The 19,944-nt window shown below is 35.1% G+C and overlaps 3 protein-coding genes across 3 annotated transcripts; 1 reads left to right on the forward strand and 2 right to left on the reverse strand.

Annotated features, from left to right (window-relative positions):
• Positions 1 to 144: 144 nt before the first annotated feature.
• Positions 145 to 4,917, forward strand: LOC117111422. Its single transcript, XM_033254330.1, has 7 exons — positions 145 to 313; positions 684 to 1,081; positions 1,767 to 2,061; positions 2,835 to 3,022; positions 3,151 to 3,560; positions 4,054 to 4,153; positions 4,488 to 4,917. The coding sequence occupies exons 2-7, from the start codon at positions 743 to 745 to the stop codon at positions 4,587 to 4,589; spliced, it is 1,434 nt and encodes a 477-aa protein (XP_033110221.1). The 5' UTR covers positions 145 to 313; positions 684 to 742; the 3' UTR covers positions 4,590 to 4,917.
• Positions 4,918 to 5,533: 616 nt separating this feature from the next.
• On the reverse strand, positions 5,534 to 13,042 carry LOC117111438. Its single transcript, XM_033254358.1, has 7 exons — positions 12,851 to 13,042; positions 11,677 to 12,072; positions 10,670 to 10,943; positions 10,336 to 10,523; positions 9,587 to 9,996; positions 8,479 to 8,581; positions 5,534 to 6,011 (listed from the first exon to the last, which is right to left on the reverse strand). The coding sequence occupies exons 1-7, from the start codon at positions 13,040 to 13,042 to the stop codon at positions 5,910 to 5,912; spliced, it is 1,665 nt and encodes a 554-aa protein (XP_033110249.1). The 3' UTR covers positions 5,534 to 5,909.
• Positions 13,043 to 13,455: 413 nt separating this feature from the next.
• Positions 13,456 to 19,382, reverse strand: LOC117111444. The gene is made up of 5 exons (XM_033254364.1): positions 19,285 to 19,382; positions 17,980 to 18,221; positions 17,362 to 17,555; positions 13,963 to 14,087; positions 13,456 to 13,662 (listed from the first exon to the last, which is right to left on the reverse strand). The coding sequence occupies exons 1-5, from the start codon at positions 19,378 to 19,380 to the stop codon at positions 13,471 to 13,473; spliced, it is 849 nt and encodes a 282-aa protein (XP_033110255.1). The 5' UTR covers positions 19,381 to 19,382; the 3' UTR covers positions 13,456 to 13,470.
• Between the last annotated feature and the right edge of the window lie 562 nt (positions 19,383 to 19,944).

The raw sequence follows: 19,944 nt of genomic DNA on the forward strand, positions 1-19,944 counted from the left end.
TGTCAGAAGAAGGCTGAATAATTTAATTGGTCAGTACGTTGGTCGTCGTCAACAGCTCGTCAATTTGGTGATTGTACGCAGGATATCTTGTTGGTCAAAAGGAATAAATATAGAAATACATTAATCTGTAATTAAATCAATAATAATAATATTTATATTTCATTTTACAGAATCCCTTTCCAAAGACAAAGATGAAGCTGAGCCCGCGGAATTGCTCATGGATAAAGCCATCCCAGTTCCAGGCAGAGTATATGGCAACAGAAAAGGAGAGGCCAAAATGCCCTCGACATGGAGACTGGTCTTCAATAAACCTGTAAGATAGAGCGCAAAGCTATGCTTTTTGTCATTTTAATTCAATCAGTTCAACATAACATAGATTTTTCTTTTATTTATGTACATTTTATATATATATATATATATATATATATATATATATATATATACTTAACTTAAAAATAAACTTAAAATCGTTTATAATTACCAGCGATTATAAATGTTTCTACCTCAATCCATGACCCCAATAATAGACCTAATATACATTACCTTAATAAGAAGCTACGTTATGATAGATGCACTCATCATATTTAGTAATACGGTATTTTGAATACAATTGCTTCAAATATGTTTATCTGTAGAATATTTCATCATTGTGCTAAATTGTATTTACTTTTTTTCAAACAAAGGTGGCTCGGCCACGCAAACCAGCTTATACGTCCACGTTAGGTACCAACAGGGATCTAAAATGAAGGAACTGGCCAAATTCAACGTTGCGGATAAAAGAGAAGTTACTTTCTTGGATGGTAGAACAAGTGCCAGAATTGAGTTTAATCCTCCAATTGATAAGCTCAAAGATGGCGTGACGTATATGGTTGAAGTTGACGCTGGTACAGCCATTGTTTACAAACCAGATCCATGCGGTAACGCCCCAGCAGCTACCGAAAATGCAGGCGCGATGTTCCTATTTATGACTGCCGAATGCAAGCCTAAACCACCACCGCAAGCAATTCCAGATGAATCGATCCCCTCGCCAGACTTTGAGACTGCTAATGAAAGGGTATGGCATATCAAGTTCAACAAGAAGGTAATAATGTCACTGTTTATGTCTCATTATTCATTTTTCCTATTCAGTGCCATGGCAGCAATTTATATTCTTCTGCATGTAATGGTGACAGCCTCTCTCTACACCATGACATGGCGGCAATTTATACTTGTTTATAAATGCACATGAGCACACAGGTCTGAGTGCTTAAACTACTCTCTGAAAAAATAGCTTTCTAGATAAACAAAAGATTACGTTGGGAGAATTGGAATTTCTATTGTATCACTGGCCTACTGCTTTTAATATTCAGCATTCAACTCTTGTTAGTCCTTTCTGAAGTATAGATTCGGAATAATATGTTATCAAGAAACCTCAAGTCCCCTTTCCCAAAAAAGAGCGAAAAATCACTAGTATTGTAATAAAAACAAGATATTTAACTTGAATTTAAACTCTAGTTATTCGTTGGGAAATTGGAGAATATTTTGACGTGGTGTTCAACATGTGTAAAAAAGTAACCAGTGCTAAAAAATACCAACGAGCGTTTCTGCAAAGTTTTGTAGGCCTAAAAAGAGAATGTTACTTTGATATTAACAATTAAAAATGTTATATAATAGGACTAATGTGAATAAGTACTCGTTGGTATCTGACACTTCTTATTTTCTTGTTATATATGGCCTACTTAAAAATTATTTCGTTAAAATTCACCAATAATATAATTTGCTTTCAGATTGTTCGTCCAACAGAATCCGCCTTCATTAAGATACTTGAGCTTCCAAGCAAAAATCTATTGGCTAAATACGATGCCTCGAAAGCAGGTCAGGTAGAGTTCCCATCAGACGATCAGACTATTCTTCGTTTCGACAAACCGGCAGGAATAGAAGATGGAATGAAATTTACTCTTAAACTTGGTCCAGGCGTAGTAATGGCAGTCAACGCTCAGCCATGTCGAAGCGAAATGAACAATCTTGTAGGCGGAGTAGCCATGAAGCCTAATCCATCTACCAGCTGGGGATTCAAATCTCGTATGTCAAACTTACAATTTTTCTTTAATTTCAAATTCGAAATTAATATATTTTCGATTCTAATATTGTTAAAAGTTTATGTTCGCAACGCTCATTCAGTAATTCTTTAAAATTGTTGCATTTATTCTCTTACGTCTGTCGAAATTTAAATATCTTTACCAATTCTTACCGTTTATTTGGTGATACAAATTGATGGGACATTTAAGCTACAGTGGGTTGGAGGAAGTTTCAGACGAAAGTCCACGTCTACTGACGAAACTTTTTTGACAGAAAGATAGGATAGGATATTTGTGAAGAGAAAAGTACCTAGGATAACCATCTAAGTCAGGAGACTTGTATTAGTGTGTTACTTCTTGTGTCGAACCGGGGCAGTACCGGGAGACAATTGTATCGCCTACTCATTATATATCCGAAGGGTGTTCTGCATTCTTTGATGTGCAGATCCAACCAACGGCTTAAACGTATCATGCGAAAGTTGATGTGCTATTGTTACTTGTATATCAGCAATTAAGCTGTAATACGAACAGAGCAGCGTTTGAATTGAAGCAGCAATTAATACAGGGTTCCAACTATTGGTCCAGTTTTGCACACACACTACAGTCAGTTTAGCTGACAGGGCAAGGCTGCAATCTTTTCGGCATCCTTGAAATTGAGGGAGGGGGAGACGTAATTATTACTGATTACCACAATTTGAAATATTAAGTCATGATAGAGCCACAACTTGTCTTTGATAATAATACAAATGCTGATATTTTGTAAATTATTATTTATAGCACCTCCACCAGAACCATACGTCGACTGTGGTGATTACAGCATGACTTTCCATGTTCCACACAAGTATGTAGATGACATGGCACCAGAACTTCTACATCTCCATGATCCCAGCTGCACTGCCAAGAGCCGAAATTCCAAATTTATGTCAGTCACAACATTTTTTCATGAATGTGGAACCAAGTCGAAGGTAAGGCTCAGTCATATGCTTAATAATAGGTAACGGTGTGACACCATTACAAAATGCCTCTTAGTAACTTTGCAAAAACTCTCCTACCTTTGTTGATACATCATCTACTGTTTGATTTACTTTCATAGCGCCTGAGTCAGAATAAAATGCGATACATTAATACCCTTCGAAGCGATCCAAAACCAATATTTTCTGGTGCACCAGCGACACGAAAGCCACACAAGGTTGACCTCAAGTTTGTTTGTGACATCACTGGTACAGGTGTAAATGACAACCAATACAACTCGAATAACGGTGTGGAGACCACAAAATTCACTAACTCTGGTAACATGAGGACCTACCTTTCTCTGTACAGCGACAGTTCTTACTCCAGAGTTGTAGCAAATAGATTCCCCAACGTCTCTTTTACTGACGTGTTATACTTTGCCGGACATGCCGAAAACTCAGCCCACCAATTGGAGATCGAGAGCTGCCGTGCTTTTGCTAAAGACAAGACATGCACTAAATACGATAATCCATATGTATTTATTGACAATGGGTAAGTTGTATTTAACGAAATGATTTGCATTAACAATCACCATTATCATTACTTACACCTTTATGTCTGCCAACACTACCGGATCCTGTATTCTTAATAGATATATTACTATACCAGTCTATATTATGCCACTTACAGCATAACAACGGAATTGTCTTCCAAAAACAAGCCATCCATGAATTGTTGGTACAATAAGTCATATTTTTATGTTTTGTATTTTCTTTTTTTTAAAGTTTCTAAAAACTTCACATCAGATTTATATCACAACAAAGCATACCATACTTTATAACAGTTCTATAGCAAAATTTAGGTACTATATATTCTACTGACAATAATGATTGCCACACTGCGTATAGTTTTACTAGAAACCGTTCAGCAAAATCATCAATTCAACGTTATATATAGTACAGAATTCACCAGAAATATTTTTATCAGCATATTAACTGGAGTTCGTATTGTAAAAAAACAATAACATTTCTGTTGTACTTAACAGTTGCCCCGTTGATCCAACTGTGAGAATCAGTGGATCTGGAAGCCAAAAGAGATTTAGCATCACGTCATTTGGAATGATCCAGAAAGGATTAGACCACAATGTAAGAAATATTTTCATGTTTTATTATGCTTATCTATATTTATTTATATATTTGTTATTTATAATAATTTCTGTCACTTATTTGTCCATACATTCTCTGGAATGTATGTTACGTTATCATCAAATTATGCAACCAACCATTTAAGTAATATGTTCGATTGAAGATTACATCAGGAGAAGCAAAGTTGAATATATTTATGTAATCAAATTAAATTAATCTTCTCTTCATTTTGAAAATTATTTAGCCATATAACCTATTTTGTAGTCAACTATTTACCTATTTACTTTTCTTTTGTTAATTTTATTGACTAACTGTATTTTGTATACGTATGTAGGTAATTGTACGGTGTCGAATGATTGCTTGTGACAGCAAGAACGCATCTGAATGCGAGGAACTGATGCGAAAGAGTAGAAATTGTCCTGCACGCAAGGGCTAGACGTCCAAGTCACAATGCGATTAGCACACATCTCGCTTCCATTCTACTATTCTACACACCTGATACACTACTGCAAATTCTGCTTTGAGGATTTTTGATAAATTGAAATAATACCTGGAGAACATTTTATTAATTGATAATATTTACATGCACTGACAATAGACTGACGAAATTAGCGAATAAACCGTGCAATTATCTTAATGACCTATGTTATAACTTTGAATTGTTATTTGAAATGATATGAACGTGAAACCGGCTATAGTAAGTAAAAGAACCGTTTGATTTATATTTAAATTCTTGAAAATAAATGCCGATAATATGCAAATTATGAAGGTATATTTCATTGAATTGAATTTGTTGTGGAAAACTTTTCATCATTTATTCATTGCTATATTTCAACAATTAACATTTTACAAAGCATAAATCAATGGGTCTAGTGTATCATGGTATTCGAGACTGCCAAGAATGATAGAGTAAGTAATTGTGGTGCTAAACAAAATTGGCCTGCAAATTCCTATAGCAAGAGTGGAGAAGGTAAAGATAGAGAGAAATGACCGCTGTAATATTGACTAACCGAAAGTTGGGGATGACTAAACAAGTTATACTTACCTATTATAACATGAAACCGACTAATCAGGTTCAAGAGTCATTTTGACGATAGTGGAATTTTAATTCTTAATTCTGGAATTGATGACGAACACCTCAGCTACAACGACTTGTATTTTTTAGGCGACTTGTGACATAAACGAGTTAAATAGAATTCATGTTGACATGTAAATGGTCAAACATCGTCGTGAAATTCATTAAGATGTGTATAAGAGACAGGAGTTCGTAGATTGTGCTTCCGACATTTTGGCTTATATTTTGATATTTAGATATATTTTTGTTATAGGTCTTCATATGAAATAATTCGTACAGAGAATGAATATGCATAGGCTCAAATGTTCATGTTGAAATGGTATGTGGCCAGTTTAATTAGAGATTTAGAAATGTGCTTTATTAACTCAAACGAGGTTTGTGATAAGCATAATAGCATTTTAAAAAAATGAAACAGAAACAACCAGTTGTAGTAATGTATTAAACTATATATGTATAGTGGGAATAAGATATCTATGACTTATGCACAAATAAATGGCTGGAAACTGAATTTAGTGTATAACCATGGGTTTCTTCAAATTCCTGAGCTTTGTACGCTTAGGCCTATTTCCTATGTGGAGAGTCGGCCAATAAAGATTTCCTTTATATTTTTGCTTCATTGATACGACATACATTTGTGTGACTTGGTAGGCAGAAAAACCTGGGGTCTGGTGCTATCCAAGCTTATCCTTTTGGTGGTCCGCATGATTTCCTAGCAGTTTGCAGTTTATCACAATCGGCCGAGTTTTCAGAGTCACACGCTATCATCCGGCAACGCACAATCACCTAATATATTAATATAATAAAATAATTACCGGTTATTATTAAATGTTTCTACCGTTGATCTAAAAATATGAATCTATCAAGACTTATATTTGGTGTAGATTTACTAATATAATGCGCATTTTATATAACAGAGGTTTATTACTGTTCAGGTGCGGATCCAGAATTTTTCAAAAGGCGGGGGTGGGGGTGGGGAGCACAACAGTTTCAAAATAGATAAATTAGTAACACATGTCACTGATATACATTGAAATATGCAAAAATGGTGTTAAAACGGAGGGTGGGAGGGGGCACGTTCCCCTTCTGGATCCTCCCCTGCTGTTTACTAAAATATTGCTATTGTTAATATAGGCCTAATAATTATTATAATTATTTATCATTCTAATGATTATTACTATTATTATCAAAATCATTTTCAATCTTAAGGTCAATGTCATTTACCAGTCAGATATACTTTTAATAAGTAAATCTTATAATTATTAACACCTATAATACTTGCATATACCCTAGTGGGTCCTCTGTCAGTATTGATTCAGATTCAGCATTGCATTACCCAAAATTCAATATTGTCAACGTCAATATCAGTGGTACTGTATATTGCCACTGCCAACATCAATGTGAATGTCAATGCCATTGGCATAATTTATTTATTTATTTATTTATTCAACCATATTTCGAGAGGGTGACCCATTCAGCGTGAGCTGATTTTAAGGGGCCCTCGACAATACAAAAACAAATTTACAAAAAACAAACATCAAGAATCATCACTATCAACTTATCAATAATAATAGGCTATTATCACTATACTTATACAAACCAACGCTTTTCCACCATTGTCTCATTCCTCGAGGTTGAGCTAAGCAAAGATCCTCTCACGCGTCTAGCCTTGAAGGTTAAATGTATTTGTCCCTCTTCATGAAAAAAGGCAGTTTCGATAGGCAGGCTTCCCCTTCTATAGTAGTGCCGGGCTACTGGGGCTACGCCTTAACAGATCCAGGGTACAGCTAACATTATCTTAATCTAAACGAGCTTATGCTTTATAGATATTATCTATTGTAGATATCATCGTTACACTTACGTTTGCAAAAATCTAATATTTAGATCTTATGCATACGTTTAAATTTATACAGTTTTGTAAAAAAAGTCAAATTGACTAACAAAATTCCATTGCGATGAAGGTGTTATCTTAACACCATGGTATTATGTTTGATGACGTCTGTATAGATTAAATTTACACATGTAATTTGTGTTGTTTTGATGTTCCATGTTAAAATTCTGTAATATGTTGCTGCTACCGCCACCGCAGGAAGGATTGTGAGGAATGGGGTAAAAGAGCACCTCTTATCAGGGGCGGATCCAGAGATGTCCAAAAAGGGGGGCCGAAAGTGGGGCCGATAGATAATACTACCCTAGGGTTCCAAACGCCCGAAAATAACCTCTTTTTTACCTTCAAAAAAGGGGGCGCTTCAGCCCCCTCTAAATCCACCTCTGCTTTCAAAACCCCTGGATCCACCACATCTAATTTTTTACAGTTAATCAATTACTTACGTAGAGAGTCTGCCAATAAAGATATGCGCTAAATCAAGACTAACACATAATTACATATTATATTATTATATTACTGTATCATAAAAGCCTATAGATAAATAAATAAATAATACTTCTTACATCATGGTCGAGTCCCTTCTCAGTGATTCCAAATGCAGATATACTGAACCTAACTTGAGATTTCTTTGAGTCGAGGAACGTCACAGTTGAATCTACTGGACACCTGCAAATAACAGAACAAGTAATTATCATTGGCCGAAGAGATATTATTCATTACAAAAGTAGTAATGCAGGGTTTATGATTTTTTAAAAATTGGCCAATTCATTCCGAAAGTAGAAACACTAACGTTACTATAATACAGTATAGGCACACACACAGCCGCCCGATTGTCGGCCTATACGAATCCATATCCGCACCTCCTGACGACGTAATTCCGTCCACTGAGATTGTCAGTGCCTGTCATTTTTAAATGTATTGTCATTAAAAATGTATTTTTAACACATATATTGGCTATACATGTCTCCCTTCAATTAACGACTACTTTTAGGGCAGCTTTGGTATCTAATTAGAATAGTAAAGGTAAAAGACATTTGTTAATGTGGGTCAACAGAAAAGTGTTCTTTGATTGGATGTGGTCTTTAATTGTAAGGGTCGTTAATTTGAGGGAGACCTGTAAGTAGAGAGTATGCTGGTATAGGTGCACAATAGAATATTACGTCATCATAATTCATAATTATTTATTAATAATTTTATTTTGTACATAATGGGTTGAAGCATATGAAGGGGGTATATGAGGGTTGTATCGGGGATCTGTCTCTTATACACATCTAGATGTGTATAAGAGACAGTAATTACATATTATATTATTATATTACTGTATCATAAAAGCCTATAGATAAATAAATAAATAATACTTCTTACATCATGGTCGAGTCCCTTCTCAGTGATTCCAAATGCAGATATACTGAACCTAACTTGAGATTTCTTTGAGTCGAGGAACGTCACAGTTGAATCTACTGGACACCTGCAAATAACAGAACAAGTAATTATCATTGGCCGAAGAGATATTATTCATTAAAAAAGTAGTAATGCAGGGTTTATGATTTACAAAATTTGCCAATTCATTCCGAAAGTAGAAACACTAACGTTACTATAATACAGTATATGCACACACACAGCCGCCCGATCGTCGGCCTATACGAATCCATATCCGCACCTCCTGACGACGTAATTCCGTCCATTGAGATTGTCAGTGCCTGTCATTTTTAAATGTATTGTCATTAAAAATGTATTGTTAACACATATATTGGCTATACATGTCTCCCTTCAATTAACGACTACTTTTAGGGCAGCTTTGGTATCTAATTAGAATAGTAAAGGTAAAAGACATTTGTTAATGTGGGTCAACAGAAAAGTGTTCTTTGATTGGATGTGGTCTTTAATTGTAAGGGTCGTTAATTTGAGGGAGACCTGTATTTAAATTTAAAAGGTTTGGTTTACATTTCATTGATATTTTAAAAAAAATTAGATTTTAATAACGATATTTAAGTATGAATATGAATATGTGCAAAATACAACGCTTAGCAAAATATATTTTAAAATATAAAGCACTGCTACTCCAACAGCCCACTTACCTACTCAACCTCCTTATATCTATATCTATATTCATTTATACCGCGCTATTTCCAGTGGACTCATAACGCCGAGTGTCAAAAAATATGTAAAAACGGTAAAAGTGTTGGATCCTGTTCTGATTTATGCAGTTGACAAAAATAAATAAGTAAAAAACGAAAAACTAAAACGTTAGAACAAAAAGATATAATACACCTTATTATTATTAATAAAAAAAATTAAAGGTCAATGGTCATTGGGTCGGCATGATTTCATAGAGACCACATCACATGCGCACGATAGCTCATAAAGATCTGTTTAATTGCTTTTGTCATTACGTGCTTAGGCCTATAAATATTTTATTTATTTATATTTCTCGTGAGACATGTACTAATAATCCAGTAAGTTAGACAACTACCCGTTCTCAATGAGGACATAAGGTTCATCATCTGTAGTGCAAGTCTTGTCCTTAGCCGTAGCTCTGCAGCTTTCGATTTCCAGTCGATTATTGGAATCTTCAGCTATGCCGGCAAAGTACAGTGTATTGCTGAAAGAGACGTTGGGGAATCTCGTTGTAGTTTTCTCTGTAAAGGTTTCATCAGTATACAGCGCAAGATGTGTTTTCATTTTAGAGCTGCCAGAATACTTCTTTCCTTCGACACCATTGTTAGAGTTGTATCGGGGATCGTTCACTCCTGAACCTGTGACGTCACAAACAAATCGTATGTCCACTTTTTGCACTTCTCTTGTTGCTGACGCGCCTTCAAATACAGGTTTCGGTGAGCTACGAAGTGTGTTTATGTAACGCCTAGAATTTGGTCCCAAACGCTGTGTGAGTAAAAGACAATAAGAAGAACGATAATGTATAATATATTGCAGTGGAACATACTACCTAAAGATACCATCTAGTAAATTTGAAAAAACTTAAAATTCAGTTGGATAAAAGAAGCATATACTTTAAAAAAATCATATCAGACACTAACGCCTCCCTCGAATAAACGCCCTCACATCCGGTCCCTAAATAAATTATGTAAATGTTCATTTTTGTTGATTATATAATATATAACGTGTTATATAATCATTATTCTAAAAGACTAGTACGACCACTTATTTACACAAAATAGGCCTATATATCAATTCTGATCCTTCCTTTCTCTGTCATTTTACCTTAGACTTTGTGGCACATTCGTCGTAGAATGTTGTGATAACCAAATAATCTTTGTCAAGCCTTTCAGCTTTGCATCGTTTATCGTGTAGATGGAGTAGAGTAGGATCCATTTTATTAACTACTTTATGAGGTACGTAAAACGTCATACTGTTTTCGCCGCATGATGAATATGGTTTTAGTGGGGGCGCTGTTGAAAGTGATAAATAATGGATTTATTAATTTTATTTAGTTAACAAAGATTACATATAATTAATATATATATATATATATATATATATATATATATATAATACACATATATAATTCTTGTTTGCTATTCATACATTTACTCACGTGATAAAAAGTTGTAGTGAGACAGAACATTCTCGTTCACTTTCCGGTCGTTTCTGCATTTCCCTGCCTTTGCAGCCACTGCAATGCCACTGCCAATAGAAAGCGAATATTGTTTGTCATCTTCCATTTCAAACGTCGGTGTGTACCGCAGTACAGTTGCGTCATCACTCGGGAACTCAACTTGGGTCGGGTCGGACGTATCGAAACTGGCAACTTCAATATTGCCGTCTGCCTTAATGACTTTGATAAAAGCAGGATTCGAAGGACGCTTAATCTGTAATGAAGCCCGTCAACAATATATGATAAATAATATACAGACCGAATAATAATAAAAATAACACATGAAACACTACTTTTTTTTCTTTATTCAATTTATTGCAACTTACAAACAGATAAAAAAGGAAGCAAAAGGACAGGTTACACAGACTCAAGGTCCAAACAAAGGGAAAACGCCCCAGACATAAAACATCAAGACATCAGAAATACATATAAAATTCACTAAAGGAACATCATTATAGGTTACGGTGGTTTAAATCCAACCAAGAAAATTACAGTCTGTCCTGTATAATTGTTGGTCTCGGGGTTCGATCTTCAATTAAAACGTTAGCTTTGTGTTAAATGATTAAAGATTGGTAGTTGGTACTTTAAAAAGCGGTCTCGGAATAGAGTGGTCTTGGAATTATAGGAAGGTCTTTAATTGGAGGCGAACTGTAGACGCCGCCTTCTAACTAAGCATGATTTAACGTATTCTTATTTTATAATTTTAGTGAATGTAATTAAATTTAAAACAGATAAGACCTAAGTCATCTTTAACATACAATATTTTTTTTGGATGCATAAAATTGAGAATGTAGTAAAACTCTATAATATATAATATTATTCTCTAGCCTAACATCACTTCAAAATATCCTATCTTTAAAAAGAAAACATAAGCTAACAGCGGCACCCCTCAATAAAGAATAGCATATTATATTTACATAGAAATAGACGAGATAAAACATATAAACCTTAGTATTGAATTTGATTTGCCATGCTTTTCCTCTTGTCATAGGCTTGCCTTCTGAAGGTGTAGATTCTGTGGGCAACATTTTTGGTGGAGGCGTAGATTTGCAAGATTTTGTTTCAAAACCATACATTGACATTGGATTTGGATTTTCTGCGGGTGCATTTCCGCATGGGTCAGGTTGGAAGACGATAGCTGTTCCAGCATCAACTTCAATTATGTAGCGGACACCATCTTTTAATTTTTTCAATGGTGGCTTGAATTCAACGGTTGAACTTTGTTTTCCGTCCACAAATACAACCTCTCTTAGATTAGCAACATTAAATTTTGCAATTTCCTCTGTCTTTTTGTGGCCACTTTCTTTGAGGCGGATAAACGAAGGCTTTTTCGGTCTGTCGAACTAAATAAAAAATATGGCACTTTCAATTAGACATTTTTAATATTGATATAAATCTGAACGGTGAAACTTTGTATAATTAACTTCAATAACATTAATATTATTTTTTGCTCAACTTTGCAAGTAGTTTTAATGAACTAAGGTCTTATAGATTTATATAAGCTTCCATAAGAAAATATACTTTGCAATAGCGTTTGCTATCATACGATCACGTATTTAAACACAAAGTTATTGTTTAAAAATTAATAATTTAACCTTTTTCTCGCTAAATCATTTAGTATTCTAGATAATAGTAAAACCTAGGATGCAGTCAATAACAATAAACAATGGATTTTCCAACTTCAAACAAAGCATAGATTGGAACAGGTTTTCACTGATTTGCTGAATGTTTACGACACAAATGCAGTTGAAAAGTTTATGCAAAGATTATTGGCGTATTAGCGATAACGTTTTAAGCTTGGTTTTACATACAATAGCTACAGTGATTTCAGTGCAATCGTTGTACTGCGTAGTAGTCCCCGACTTCCCGATTCGACCAACCAATCAGCATTACCGTAAGCTGTCGGCGATAGCACTGGAGCGATTGTATGGAAACCATTAATTAGATAAAAACAAATTTATCAGTATATTGATTTGAAAGCTAAATCAAAATATATAAAAGTAAGGAATTATTTCATAATATTTTAAAGTTCACTAAACAAACGAGAGCCTTTCTGGACAACATGAAACGGAACAGATAAACAAAAGTGGGAACAGTAATTATTTAAACTCTTGGCCCTACTGGTTTTGTGAATGTTAAACTCCACGTTTCAGGAACTTCGTCTCCTTTCTTATTACTGAATTTTGCACCGGGAGGAGGAATTGACAATTCAGAAATCAAGACAGGTGGCTCGTTATCTACTGGTTCTGTAGTCACCGCGTCTGTGATTGAAAAAATGGTAATTATTGAGGTGTATATATGTATATAACACATCTAGATGTGTATAAGAGACAGGGTACACACTGTGGTAGCCGGCGGCCGGCCAAACTTCTGCTGACGAATTTATTTATTATTATTAATGCGTTGCATTGTCCATAGAATGGAGTCGGTCGACGACCGTCGGGCGCAGTGCCCGGCTTTAGTCATAAGCATGGAGGCTATTCCAGGTAATACAAACTCGTAGCCTTAACGACGTCTTTATATCCTTATATTTAAAGCTATGCCAAGCTCGCCGACGAATGCCAGTCCACTCAATGACCGCAGGTGGCAGTATAATAAGCGGATCGATTTTCAACAAATCCGATCTGTCGGCGATGCGACATCGCGATGATGCAGTGTGCTCCGAGGCTTCTATTTCATCTATATATTTTTTTTAAAGTTTTCATGCTTGAAACGTTAGCAAGCTGGTTTACATTTTCTAACTAATGATTTGAGTAGCTACTTGCAAAGATAAAGTGAAGTGCACCCTTACGTTGCGTTACGTTCAGAAGAAATTGAAATGGAACCGAACTGAGCGGTTCTGTCGAATCTTTATCAATGAAGTCTTCAACCATGATAGACGCTCCATACCATCCCGCCTCACCCAGCACTGGAATCTCAAGTTCGCAACGGTCCTATAAAAATCAAATTTACGTCATTATTGAAAATGAATGTATTGAATATTAAGTGTAGATCTACTAAAACTGCACCCCGTACTCGACAGAGCAATCCAGTAGTTTTGGCTCTCTAGAGCGAAGGCTGCTAGTGTATGGGGTGTCACCCAGGATCGGAACCGAAATTCGGACTACGTTTCCGAAGCGCTGAACACCAGCGTCGCTATTCTACACACTAGTTCGATTTTCTATTCGCCTTGGTAGGCTTTAAGATTCAGTGTAAATGCACCTTTATAGGTAAATAAATAAATGCTGACGAACCTTATCTAGAATAGCGTTGTCTGTAGCACTCTCACATACACTGTTTCCGTCTACTGGCACAGGACACTCACCCTTGGCCATGCTCGCCCATCGGCAACGAACAACATGCCCGTCTGGATCAGAGGCTAACAATTATATCAAATACATCCGATTAAGATGACATGATTATCTTAATAATTATTTCATGCAAGTTTGTATGGAGAGTATCAATAATTAAAGCAATTAATGTAAGAATATGGATTTGGAGATAAACCACTAGTGGAACAGTGAACAGGAGAATATGAAAAAAATCTGTTGGCCTTAAATAGGGAATGGTGATAGCCGGTGGTTCATTATTATTATTCTTATTATTATTATTATTATTCTTTATTATTATTATTATTATTATTATTATTATTATTATTATTATTATTATTATTATTATTATTATTATTATTATGAGGGCTCAGTGAAACAGCTGGCCTGATTATCCTATCTAGATATACCGTAAAACCTCGAATACAAGTCCAATGGGCTTCATCTTTAGCAGACGCCCAGCTCCGGATTCAAGATAGCTTGTGCTTTGAACAAAATAAATTAAGAAACGCTTGGTTTATACAGTACGTTTAAGTGATTTAATACCGGTTAATACACTCCATGATACAGATTGATGTTACAGTGGCCCTATTTATTGTTATATAGTAGTATAATTCCCAAAATTAACAGCATTCATTTTGAAAAGAAGCCCCCTCCCCTTTTACTTTGCAAAAGTAGCCTCGGAAAGAAGCCCATCTCGGAAAGAAGCCCATGGGCTTCTTCCAAGATAGCATGTGCTTTGAACAAAATAAATTAACACGCTTGGTTTATACAGTAAGTTTAAGTGATTTAATACCGGCTAATACACTCCATGATACAGATTGATGTTACAGTGGCCCTATTTATTGTTATATAATAATATATAAGAAGAAGAAGAAGCCCAGGGCTTTTACGTTTTACGTTATGTTATTTATAAAGAAAACGTAACACGTATCCATAATATTTATCGCATGCACCCGTATTGATACGTCGATTCAACAGCTGTAAAAACACAAGCCGCGGAAGCATTATTATATTAATGATTTTTAATTCTTTTGACCTAACCCAGCTAGCAAAGCGACGTTGGTCCAACGTTGGTAAACGTTGGCAAGCGTCGGGGTCGGATATCTGATGTTGGTGTTTGGTTGCAAAATTTGGTCGGAGAGGTAACGTCAAACCAACATTGGAATTTCACGTTGGCCCAACGTATGATACTGTATTTGTCGATTTTCTGAATATTCAGCCTGACTACGGACGTTGGTACAACGTCACGATTTGTTACTGGCACGACGTCGGCAAACTACTAAAAAGATGGTTGGTACTACCGTTGGCCCAACGTTGGCTAGATGTTGTAAATATCAGATGTGATTGTAGACGTTGTCTCAACGTCACAGTACGTTGTTGGCCCGACGTCAGTAAACGTTTGAAATGGTGGTTGGTTGAAACCGTTGGCCCGACGTTGGTTAGAGGTTGTAAATATTAGGATGTGATAACAGACTTTGTACTTTGTTGGCCCGACATCGGTAAACGTTAGTGAAAGTTGGTTACAACCGTTGGGCCGACGTTGGTTAGAGGTTGTAAATATTAGATGTAATTAAAGACGTTGTCGCAACGTCATAGTGCTTTGTTGGCCCGACGTCGGTAAACGTTTGAAATAGACGTTGGTTACCACCGTTTTTGGGCCGACGCGTTGTAAATATTAAATGTGATTACAGACCTTGTCTCAACGTCACAGAACGCGGTTGGCCCGACGTCGGTATAAGTTTGGAATGGAGGTTGGTTACAACCGTTGGTTAGAGGTTGTAAATAGTAGGATGGAATTATAGGCGTTGGTAAGAGGTTGTAATAAATATTAGGATGTGATTATAGACGTTGTCCCAACGTCACGGTACTTTGTTGGTTAGAGGTTGTAAATTTCAAACGTTTACCGACGTCGGGTCAAAAAAAAAAAAAAAATGGTTCGTGTGGGAATCGAACACACAACCACCAGGTTTGCTATTCATTATCCACCATCAACTATACTGCCTTAAAAAAAATGGTTCGTGTGGGAATCGAACACACAACCACCAGGTTTGCTATTCATTATCCACCATCAACTAAACTGCCTTAAAAAAATGGTTCGTGCAGGAATCGAACACACAACCACCAGGTTTTGCTATTCATTATCCACCATCAACTAAACTGCATTAAAAAAAAAAAAAAAAAAAAATGGTTCGTGTGGGAATCGAACACACAACCAAGATGTGTATAAGAGACAGGTCTAAGACCCCGACTTACTGAAAAAAAGGAGGATGAATGCCCGTTGATTTTTCAAACATTTTTGTCTATTTAAAAAAAAGTGCGTAAGTTATGGAGATCGTAACAATCAAAAATCTATTATAAATTTAACTCTACATTTTTAGACAAAAAAATAAACCCTGTTGGCCCACAGCCCATTTTTGACACCATGACCATGCGTAATATTAACCTGCATTGTATATATACGAAGAATTTTTTTATAGTGGGATTAGAGTTGACTAACTGGTACTTAGTGTGGTACTAGGTTTATCGCATTTATGGCTTAGGGGCCGCGGTTTACCTCCCTCCGTTTAGTCATGCTGGATCAGTGGTAGTAAACTCAGCGATCGTGGGTTCGATTCCCACACGGGGCAAGTTTTTTATTTTATTTTTTAAATTTATTTTTATTTATTTTTTTAAGGTCGTGGGTTCGATTCCCCAGTTTTTTTTTTGTTTTTTTTTAAGGCAGTTTAGTTAATGGTGGATAATGAATAGCAAACATGGAGGTTGTGTGTTCGATTCCTACACGAACCAATTTTTTTTCTTTCAGGCAGTTTAGTTGATGGTGGATAATGAATGCATTGTACTCGTTGATGACGTCGCGAAATAACAACAAACAACAACGTGTCATGTCGGAGCCTAGGCCGTCATGGAAGCTCACTGGCTCCTGTGTAATTCATGTTGAGCCAACTGCAGACGAAAAGGTTACAATCTTTTCAGAGATAAGCTGGAAGAAAGTTTTAGACACTGCCCATCAATGGAAGGAGTTTAATACTGAGGAATGGAAGTTAGCGAAGTCCTTGGCTTGCTTAACCGTTTTTCTTCGATCGTCGCTTCCAACCGTCTAGGCGCGTCTAGCCTAAAGAGGGCCTACATAGCAGGTCGAGATCCATGAAAAGTCGTATATAAAGATGTGGGTTACCCACATCTTTATATTTGCACAAGTAATTAAAATTGTTTATTGAGCAGATTAATCACACTGATAAACAATTGTACTACATTTGGCTGATGCATACACTCCTAAATATTTAGGAAACCAAATATTCAAAAATACAAATCATATCTTACCTTCGATAGGAATAACGCTTTTACAGCCAGATCGTACAGTATATACTGGTAACATGGTGACTACAGGCGAGTGGTTGTTATCCTTTGTGAGATCTACCTTGGTGACAAGTCGCCAGCAGAGACGTATGCCATAGTTGACCAAGTCAATCCAGTTACTTGACATACGACAATTTCTTTCCGGTTCTACTTGGTAGCTGAACAGAAGCAATACTGTTTGAGTATTGTAGTTTAACGCTATTTTTGCTGGTAGCAGTAGCAAAACGTATTGTATGAAATGGTATTTTATATAAGTTACTACTTTTATGTTGATTAAATTACAAAAGCAACAATTGCTATTTGAATTTTGTACTTTTTCAATCATTTCCTATTACAAATACATATTTTTTACATATAACAATTACAAAATACAAATGTATATATACTGTATATATAGGCATATATATACTCAAATAATTGTCTAAAAATTATTAATTAGTTTAAAAGTTTTATTTAATCTTGTAATTTACAATTGTGCTGCTCTTTTAAATTTGTTTAAGTTTTCCTTTCACGAATCAAAGATTTTCGGATGCATGTCCAATTGGTAACAATTTATACGTTGGTAATTGGATGGGCACTTACACGAGAGTAAAATTTGAACGATCTGCAACATAAATCGTATCACCTTCTACCATGCTCCAGTTTTGGTCTTCACTGAAGCTTATACATTCGTAATTTAGAGGGCCGGCAACAAGCTGCTTTGTCCCACAGTTGATACATCTTAGCATACCGTTGTATTCGCCTTCGATGTGTTGTCCTAACGACTTGCATTCGTACTCCGCACCCCATGACCGTTTCGCTGCTAGTCTCCATCGTACTTTAATCTTTAAGTATAATAGTTAATAATCTTAAATCGCAATGTATATTTCGTGAAATGTCATTGTTATAATTATATAAGATATTGATAAAATAAAAATAAAATATGTAAATTTTGCATAAATCCTTGAATGAATTAAATGAATTAATAATAATGATTAATAATAAAGATAAATAATAATGATTAAAAATAATGAGTAATAATAATGGACATTATTATTGAAAATATTATTAGGCCTTATACGGTACCATTATAATTATTACTAGTCTAAATTATTATTATTACTATATTATTATTATAATTACCATTACAATTATAACTATATTATTATATTATTATTATTATTATTATTAATGAGCAGTTAACTATGTATCCTTAATAAATATATAGCGTATTTGATATGTTTCTATGCTCTATGATCTACACAAGAACCAAAACAAATATACAGAAGTTATTATTATCATTTTAATGGGCCTATTTTCAATTTAAAGACCAATGTAAAATCAATATAACGTTCATCTTATTGGCCTAATAAATTTTACTTATTAAAAAACACGATTGTGGGAGCGTTGTGGGCACTGTGAATCATTGAAAAAGGCCTATACCGGTATTTTATACAAAACAAACAGCGGTTATTATGCTGTGACTACTTTATCTACTGTCTTAATAAAATTGTATTGTCCTAATCACATCCTTAATAAGTTTCTCACAATTAAAACAAATTACCGGTTCTACAATTATAAAAATAATATATCAACAATACAATAGTATACACCCCACTAAAGCCCCCCCCCTTTGCGTCCGCCCAAATTCATTCGACTCGTGTTACAATAGCCACTTCCTATATTCAAAGAACGTATTATTTAATTATTGCATGCAGTTATAGTACGGTGCATATTCAATTATTACGCACAATGAAAATGAAGTGAGCAATAACTATCGTACAAAAAATTCGGCACTTAAAATATACATAATATCGCTAAACCCTAATCGTCTTGTTTTATTTTTATGTGGAATTATACCTATTCATATAAAATACCAAATTTTAAAAAACGAAAATAGTTACTTACAGCCGTATCGTTCAGCTTTTTATAGTTAAAGGTCCCACCACGGTAATGAGATGCACTAATGGCGGTGACTATCAAAAGGAGAATAAAAACCTGCATGGCTAGCTGTAAAGACAAACAAACCAGTGTGATTTCATTACTATTTATATATTTTTCCAAACCTAGAAATTTAGACGGAATACTGTGTATGCCTTCATGATGTGATGTTAAAAGGAATGGGAACCGGGTTTCCAACTGGTTAAACAAGATCGAAACCCATGGCTCACCCTTCTGTTTTAGCTAAAAGTTATTTTTACTAATGGTATGTTCGGTTTCAACCAAATCCATCAATCTTATCAGATTGATATGGAAACAGATTTGTAAAACTCCAATATTCACGGTTTGAATAATTTAAGTATATTTTGATTATTTAGGAATTAACACCCACAGTTAAACAGTTATTGCAATCAATATGTAGTTAGACCGCTGTATCGATAGCTTTATTGTACTACCCAATTATTACAGACTTTATTTTAACGCATGTGAGAACAATACCGTACGACTCGATCATATAGTAAGACTTTCGATAGAACATTAATAGAATTCTGTCGGCCCCCAGCTTTATAACATTGACCAACAAAGAAAACAGGAAATCGATACATAAAGAAAATATCTTACCAATTT

Source organism: Anneissia japonica, unplaced genomic scaffold, assembly GCF_011630105.1.
Source record: "Anneissia japonica isolate Jap-2015-1 unplaced genomic scaffold, ASM1163010v1 scaffold288043_len311759_cov178, whole genome shotgun sequence".
Lineage (NCBI taxonomy): Eukaryota > Metazoa > Echinodermata > Crinoidea > Comatulida > Comatulidae > Anneissia > Anneissia japonica.

Coding starts and splice junctions, on each gene's coding strand:
- LOC117111422 (XM_033254330.1), top strand. CDS start 743: ATGAAGGAACTGGCCAAATTCAACGTTGCGGATAAAAGAGAAGTTACT. Junction 1,082..1,766: donor ATATCAAGTTCAACAAGAAG/GTAATAATGTCA, acceptor ATTTGCTTTCAG/ATTGTTCGTCCAACAGAATC. Junction 2,062..2,834: donor CAGCTGGGGATTCAAATCTC/GTATGTCAAACT, acceptor TATTATTTATAG/CACCTCCACCAGAACCATAC.
- LOC117111438 (XM_033254358.1), bottom strand. CDS start 13,042: ATGTGTTATATACATATATACACCTCAATAATTACCATTTTTTCAATC. Junction 10,944..11,676: donor AAATCAAATTCAATACTAAG/GTTTATATGTTT, acceptor GCTTCATTACAG/ATTAAGCGTCCTTCGAATCC. Junction 9,997..10,335: donor AATGTGCCACAAAGTCTAAG/GTAAAATGACAG, acceptor TTACTCACACAG/CGTTTGGGACCAAATTCTAG.
- LOC117111444 (XM_033254364.1), bottom strand. CDS start 19,380: ATGCAGGTTTTTATTCTCCTTTTGATAGTCACCGCCATTAGTGCATCT. Junction 18,222..19,284: donor AAAAGCTGAACGATACGGCT/GTAAGTAACTAT, acceptor TTATACTTAAAG/ATTAAAGTACGATGGAGACT. Junction 13,663..13,962: donor ACAACGCTATTCTAGATAAG/GTTCGTCAGCAT, acceptor TGATTTTTATAG/GACCGTTGCGAACTTGAGAT.